Source organism: Amphiprion ocellaris, chromosome 20 (genome assembly GCF_022539595.1).
Source record: "Amphiprion ocellaris isolate individual 3 ecotype Okinawa chromosome 20, ASM2253959v1, whole genome shotgun sequence".
NCBI lineage: Eukaryota > Metazoa > Chordata > Actinopteri > Pomacentridae > Amphiprion > Amphiprion ocellaris.
The window spans coordinates 25,110,120-25,118,160 of record NC_072785.1 but is presented as its reverse complement, the minus strand read 5'-3'; the positions used below and the strand labels follow the sequence as shown (position 1 = coordinate 25,118,160).

General features: G+C 37.1%; 1 protein-coding gene across 5 annotated transcripts in view; it reads right to left on the bottom strand.

Annotated features, from left to right (window-relative positions):
- Positions 1 to 299: 299 nt before the first annotated feature.
- Positions 300 to 8,041, bottom strand: part of pacs2 (phosphofurin acidic cluster sorting protein 2) — a 93,431-nt gene continuing 85,689 nt past the window's right edge. For all 5 annotated transcript variants that reach the window (XM_035955605.2, XM_035955604.2, XM_055005771.1 and 2 more), the window contains 4 exons: positions 6,717 to 6,852; positions 5,467 to 5,687; positions 5,133 to 5,246; positions 300 to 4,064 (listed from right to left, as the gene is read on the bottom strand). In XM_035955605.2, the coding sequence (XP_035811498.2) occupies positions 3,946 to 4,064; positions 5,133 to 5,246; positions 5,467 to 5,687; positions 6,717 to 6,852 (590 nt within the window). In that variant the 3' untranslated portion in view covers positions 300 to 3,945. The remainder of the gene's footprint in view (positions 4,065 to 5,132; positions 5,247 to 5,466; positions 5,688 to 6,716; positions 6,853 to 8,041) is intronic.

Sequence of the window (8,041 nt, the reverse complement as noted above, 5' to 3'; positions counted from 1 at the left end):
TGCAACTGTAGATGTTCACATTTCTATGTTTTTCTGAGCAGCGGGAAAACTTTGAGACTCAAAGTTTATTCTTGACCTTGGAAACTGCAGCTGAGTCCATTTAGTCGCCGTTTCCCTGATAAAGATCATGAGATATGACCGACAGCTGTGGACCTTGTGGCCACATTGTTTTCTCAACGTCTGCGCTCAAAGTCAAGTATGAACTTCAGCCCTCAATAAAAACCTTTTGAAAGCTTATTTTTAAATTCTCGAGTCGACAGCAGGGATTAGAAACTGACACACGGAAAGAAAAGTGCACGTTAGTGTGTATAGTAGTTTTATTACTCCCAGTTTTTTGGGATTACAGTGGTAGTCTTTAGGGAACTTTCAGTTTCAACAAGCCTTTTTCTGAGACGACATGAAAAACCAAAACATCTAAAACATCCTCTACATACAGAAACAAATGTACGCTCAACATGAATGGTGGGCTGTATAATCACTGAGTGTGAGTCTTCCTCTTTTCAGCGACTGCATGTGTTTGTGTTGCAAAAAACCAATGTGCTGTGTTGAGATATTTTCTTGTTGTCGGACCAGAATCAGCACCATTTCAGCCAGGGATCATTATTTATTTATATTGATTTGTCAAAATTAAGCAATTTAGGCACTTATCAAGAAATTGGCAAAAAGGTTATGACAAAACTGAAGAAACTTTATCAGCAAACATTTTTAGTCTTATGCTTAACAGTCAACTAAAGATGGAGCCTGACAAACACCACAGACACATTCTAATCTAACCTCACAAAATATCAAACTAAATTAATCTAATACAGTCCGACGAGGCCCCACGCTGAACTTTACTACGCAGCACCGAGGAGATACAGATGCTTGGTTCACTTTGCATATAAACTAAGTCACCACTGTTTGTGCTGTAGTTCAGCTCGGATATAATAACAACCGGTCGTACCTGCAGGTTCCCAGTAGGAGGGAAAAGGTGTAACACACTAATCTATAATGGACAAACATGTAAAAGTGCTTTACATTAAGGTATCTTCAATACATTCACCTCTACGTTATGAACTATAATACCACACAGGTAATGAGTGAGCTGCAGTTGATGAGAAGTTCCTTTGGCAAAAGTAATGTTTGCTTTGAGCAAAAGAAACGGAGTGTGTCGGAGGAGTGTGGGGCTCAAGGAAGAAGAGTCAAAATCAGCATTTTAGAAGGAAAAATATCCAATTGTTCAATATAGATTATGTTCAGTTTTATTCATTTTAGGATTAAAGGAACAGTTTGACATTTTGGGAGATTTGCTTTCTTGCTCAGTAAGACGTGAAAATCAATACAAGTGATTGTTCTGTCCATGTAACAGCTGTATATAAAGTGAAATGTGTGCCAAATTCAATTATTGCACTTCTTGCAGCTAACTTTACAGCAGAGTATAATTTCTTGTTGCTGCTGCTTTTGTTTTAGAAGCACAAACAAGCAGGACACTCAACTTTTTGTCTCCTAATTGATTCTGCTAAATGTTCATCTTCATTATAGTCAGAGCGATCCTTTAGTGGTGTCCACGTCTGAAAATGTTTGGCTTGGTTTAGATCTCATTTTGACCCTGTTTCAACATCAAAATGTTTGCTGACACATAGTATTCTCAGCATTTCTTTATTCTGGGACACCAAGGGTAGCCATAATACCTGATGTGTACTGCACCTAAGTAAAGTTGAAGGAGAAAGTTCAACAAATCCAGGCTTTCTTGGAATTAGCTGGCTTAACAAAATCTAAACCCCAATCAGAGATAATGGGTATTGCAATTTTGGGTGCCAACTCTGTTTTTTAAGCAGATTTCCTGTGCACGTTCCCATAAAGAGGAGGCATTTGTTGCATCATTTGAATCTTTTTCTGCCCAAAATGGACAGATGTTGAGTAAAAACCACTGTTGTTGCAAATGCTGCACGAGAGAAATGCTGGTTGAAAAAGCGTTGATTGTGTGAGTTAATATAATATTTAATTTACCACCTAGTGATTCCCAGTGCAGCTGCTTATTTTTAACATGACAGCTGCATATTAGAGTTCATAAACTTTTAGGTCTGTCTCATAATGCAGGATATGTGGAAATCACTTTAATTTTTGGCCAAATCAAGGTGCAATCAGAGGTTTTAAATGAATATTCTCTGTGATAAATACCAACAGATGAATTTTCTAGTCTGTGTTCAGTTAGCTGCAGTGCCAGCAGTGTAAAACAGACTTTGCAGCAAATCAGGGCCAAGCATAAAAACAATATATATGCATTTTCAGCATCACTAGCTGCATGCACCAAGGTTTCCGTGGCAATGTGATGCACAGTTTGCCCACTTTGTTCAGTGGTATTCCTAACCTACAGCTAAACAGGTTTGCAGATATAACATATTCCTTCAGCTGAGAATCTGTATTATCCAGATAGAATGCGATCAGGAAAAGATTTGAAGTGAAAGTCTAGTCCTTCTTACCACTGACGCTCCAGCTAGCAGCCAGTTAGCTTAGCTTAGCTCCACACAAAGGCTGGAATCACGTCACCTGGCTTCGCTTTTGTACAGATTGAAAAAACAAAATATAGTTAATGTTAACTGCTGAGCTTTAGAGATGCTGGTAGGAGAATATTGTTACTTTTGATCACAGCCAGGCTAGCTGTGTTCCAGCGGGATGTTAGCTTAGCTTAGCAGTAAGTATAAAACTGTAAACGGGAAACAGTGAGCAAATCTTCATCTGAAGTTTAAAAAATATATATTTCACTTATGTGTACAAACCCTGGAGTGTAAACCCCGCCAAGTTGTTTATTTTAAAGAGATTATATGCCTAATTTCCTTTAAAACCACGGTTTGTCACTTTTCACTTCCATTTGAGGAAGCCAGAAATGCTAGCTTGGCTCAGTTTTAAAACGTGGTAATTAAGAAAAAAACACACAAAAACTGTTAATTAAGTGAACCTCAAATATGCTGGTAGCCAGAATTTGTCACTTTCAGACAGATTAAGCTAGCCGTTCCCCTTGTTTCCACTTTTCCTGCTAAGCTATGCTAATTAGCCGCTAGCTGTAGATTCGTATTCATCCTGCAGGTATGAGAGTGACAATTATCTAACTCTTAGCGAGACAGCAAATAAGCACATTTCCCAAAATATCAGCATATTCCTTTAAGTTTGTAAGTAATTTTGTGCTGCTTATCTTGTTCTAAAATTCATTTTTTTTGGCTTTAGTTTCTCATTTTTTTCATCTAATTTTCATTAAAACTCTTCAAACCTTGAGCCAATTTCTCAGGAGGAAAAAGTAAAGACGAAAAGGGCATGAAACAGAGTGAAAATCACAACTAAGAGCAGTGTGTAATCCTCTAACAGTGCCAGGTTAACTCAAAATCGCATTCACACAGTATTCAGTCTATTGCACATTACACTTCTTCACTGAGGCTGTTTATTCTTTTTCCTTCCTTCTGACGAATCGCCAACAGTCTCTGGAGCTGCGAATCCAAAACTTCTTGATTATTTGTGCTGGACAAGTGCAAAAAACCAACCTGCCAAATGAAAAAAACAAAAAAACAAAAACATGACGGCAGAGTGAAACCTGGGCACTCATTCAGTATGTTAAAGGTTAGAAGTCATTTCTAATTATTATTTAATTAGATTTTTTTTCCTCTCAAAAGTCTATAAAACATCAGCAGGATTTTTTGTTTTTAAAAAGCAGAGTAAAGAAATACTCCCCTCGGCAGCTTTGCCTCGAGAAGCTATTTTTTACATAAATAGAAAATTAAAAAAACACGCAAAAGTTTAAATAATCGGATGAATGCAACGGTGGAAAGCAGGAGTTGAAATTAAGACAGCAGAATAGAGAGAAGTGTGCCGGGAAAGGAGGGAGGAAGGAGGTTAAAAGCTGTTGGCACGAGGGAAAAGATGAGGAGAGGAAAAGGGGAAGCTGTCCTCCATGTTTCAGTCTCTTAGGTGCTGCTAGTAAGGGCCTTTAGTGTGTCCGAAGATCCCGATGGGGAAATGTTTGACGTGCGACGACCACTGAGCCGCCAGCTGGAAAAACTTGACATCGTTCCACTCGACGCCATCAATCAGCACTGCAGAGGAAGAAAACAAACATTTACAGTATAGGACTGAGTAAAAACTACCCCGAGTGACCTTGAATATTAAATATTTCTTCTGAATCTGCTTCCAGTAGAGCTAGAATTATTTCTATCATTTAGTTTTTTATTATTCTTTCAAGTAACTGCCTGATGTTTTGGTTTTAAAATGTAAAAAAAAATGATATTGGACCACCGATATTATCAGTCAATATTGCCCTAAAAATGTAATATTGTTTTTTTTGCCTGTCATGAAAACCGATAAAATAATGCCTGGATTTTGATGGAGAGAGGGAGAGTGTGAACTGCTGTGTGAGACAATTAAAAAAATATATATCTGGCATTTTTCCATAACTTAAGTTGAAGTAGTTTTCTTATTTTGCACAATGTTTACATATGCAGTTTGCATTTGAGAGTGCATCCAATGGGGCATCACAATGAAATTAGGCATGATGTGTTAATTCCATGACAGGAGACATGTCATGTTACCTAAAATTTGTTATGGCCCACATATATTGGTATCGGTTGATATCGGAATCGGAAATTGAGAGTTGGACAATATCGATATATCGGCTATTGGCAAAAAAGCCAATATCGGACATCCCTAAACAAAACCAACTACAGTACAATCAAAGGTAACAGTATAATTGGCTAACTGTTCACACAGTTAGTTAGAAACAAATGAGAGGCTCAATGTAGAGATATTGATATAAAAAGAATTTCTAATGCAGAAAAATAACAGATTTTTCTATCTCTTAGGCTCTTATGTGGTATATTTTTAGCATCTGCACCACTGAAAAACACTATTTCCAGGATTCATCAAAAATTAAACAAGCTTTGTTAGGATGACTGTATTTTAACTATGAATGACTGCACTCTCTGCTACAGGCACCAATATATGAATATTTAATCAGCATTTGTTCAAGATGAAAGCAGTTTTTTCTTATTTTTAGCAAGAGTCAACTACTACTGACATGTTTACAGAATAAAAAAACATTGCAATCCTTGTGAGGATGTCTAAAAAGGAAGAGCAAACCAGGGCAGGAGGTCTGTGCTGGAAATTACCTCTCAGCATGGTCTGCTGGTGCTTGGCAGTGCAGATGAGGCGGCTGATGCCCTCAATCACTTGACTCTTGGACTCCACCTCCTTGTCTTTGCTCTTTTTTGGCAGGAACATGACTGGCAGAAGGGAACAACAGACATTCACACTGTGAGCAAATGAGGGATTCAGAATCGCTTGGGTCTGCGTGGATTAAAGTGTGATGACATTTGGCCTGTTTTTGTGCAGCGTTTGAGGCCAGATTGTAAAAGAATGGATGTGATTCTTTAACGTTTTTTCTGTTTAAAGGCGTTTAAAGGAACCTTCTTCATCGTGACGAGAAAATACTACATAGCGTACCCTTCTTATTCTTCTCCTTGGTCACCACAGTCATGGACATGGTGGGTTGAGGGCTCGGCTCAGCGCCCCCCAGTGGCAGCCGGCTGACCTGCAGCGAGCGGAAATTGCACTTCAGAGTGTTTTTGGAGGAGGAGTCCCGCTTCTCCACGTCTTTCTTCCTTTCCGTCGGAGCCACCCAGTAGTCCACCTGCAGCCCCATCAGCTCCGCCTGGCCGCCAGAACTGAAGGGACAAAACACCAGAGTTCAGAAAACTGCTGCAATAATTAAATAAAAACCAAACGTAAGGTTATGTGCACAAAACAGCAGTGTAACTAAAAAACTCCAACAAAAAACATCTTTCAAATGAAAGAAATTGATTATGAGCCTCAAAAATAATGAAGTTTAAAACACTTGAGGCAGAACAAATATGGAAAAGAGATGTATTTCTGTTAAATAGCTGAATTTATGGAGGGGGGGGTGCAAAACAGTCCTTAATAAGAAGAAAATATTAAAAGATAATGTTCTATATAAGCACAAGAATGTAGTCTCACATTGTACTTTGTGTAGATGTACATAGTTTTGTCTTTTTTTTTAACATTTTACTGTTATTTATTGATTTATTTATCTTAAATATTCTGTTTACACATGTCAGCATAATAAGCATTGGCTTCCTTTTCAGTCTTATTTACTTATTTAACGTTAATTAACAATTTTCCACTTTTGTAAAATGTACTTTTGTTGTGTATTCTGGGTTGTCAACATTTCACTTTTTTTTTCAAATGAAACGAAGCAAATACACAAAATTTTTCACTGTAATTGTTTAAAGTCAAAATAAAGCGAAAAAAACAGCTTTCACCTCATTAACTAATTTCCTATTGTACAATATAAATCAAAGCAAATGTATCAGTTGTATATAAATGCATTATTTTTACTACCTCAAAGAAAAATCTAGCATTATTTTTATTATTTCAACTGTTTCATACTTCAGATTATCATGCATTTAGCTTGGTCTGGAGAGATTATATGGAACATTTGAGAAATGTCAGATTGTGTAAAGGAACAATCTAAATCGATGTTTCCTAACATAAAAGCTTTGACTTCTCAAAAGAATTGCACAAAATTCTATGCACTTTTTATAACAATTTTCTTGGCATAAACCAAAATATGTTCTAATTTCATGTTCAAACATAGAGGCTGCATACACATCAGTGTATTTTACAGGAACACAAGCAAAACAAAATAAACAAAAGGCTGATGAGGCAAATGTTACCTGTAAGCACAGAAGCTGGTGTTGACGGAGGGGGAGGAGGGCGGTGTTGGCGACGCCTCCTTCAGAGCAGGAGATACTTGTGGAGGTGTGGAGGACAACAAGGAGGAGCTGAGAGGAGCTGCATCATCAGAGTCTCCTGAGGAAGGAAACGAGGTATTAATGAAACAACTGGGAATAAACACGTTCTTCAGTATGTGCAACATCATCAGCAGTTTGGATTTTCCTCTGTTCATTTCAGGTTTTCTCCACGTCAAGCTTCTGTACTATGAACTTAACTGATGTCCAAATCTGGCTCATTATTATCACTGCAATCTGGCAACAATTTCTGCCACCTCTGGACCCAAAAAAAACTTCTTTTCAATGACAAACAATTCAAACATGCAGCACTTTTTAACAGATTCATGATTTATTCTAAATCTTAACATAACCTTGAAGGTTATCAAAGGTAGTGGAGAACATTATTAACCATTATCAGCTTTTACCTTTCACTCAGCAGTGACTGGACAGTTCAAATATTTATTGTATTTCTTGCAAAATGTAAATGTTTTCAAAAATGAAGGTATATATACAGTTAAGCCCCAAATTATTAGGACCTGTGCCACATTTCGATTCATTGTGGACTATTATTTGATCAATGGCTTTCTTCTGGCTGGAACTGACATATGCAAGTGACAAAAGATGAGAAGACAAGAATTCCCTCAGGATTAAAAATCTTTTATCTCATCTATCTTAAAGACATAGTGTTTATGATTAATTTTCATCATCATTATTTTAACTGAAAACATCATGTCCAAAATGAGACTTTTTTTGAGAGAATACAGCCTATTTAATCACACAAAGGAACAAAAGAAAACACAACACAGAGATATTTTGAATTTGTAACTATCAACGTAAAGACAATGTTTTAATATCTGGGTCTTATGTGTTAAATGTTAATGACATTTCCAGCCAGAAGAAAGCCACTGGTCAAATTATAATTCACTATAAATCCAAATCTGGCATATACATGAGTAATTTTGGGCTTAATTGTACATTACATATTACATACAACGAATATTGCAATGTTTTCAACCCTGTAATTTCAATTTATTGAAATTTTGGGAGTTGACTATTCGTGCCTTTTCTTGTTTGTATCTATTCTTTGTCATCTGGACTTCTCTTTCTGGTTCTTGAGAATGTTTCACATTCACCTAAGATGCTTCTTCTAACTGACTGATGGGGAAATCTGGGTATTTATTCTAACCCCTAACTCACATGGCTCACAGTGTGAATGGTTGGGTAAGGGATCTCAGGACTGCATTATAAGTACCTGACAAGTGGAACAT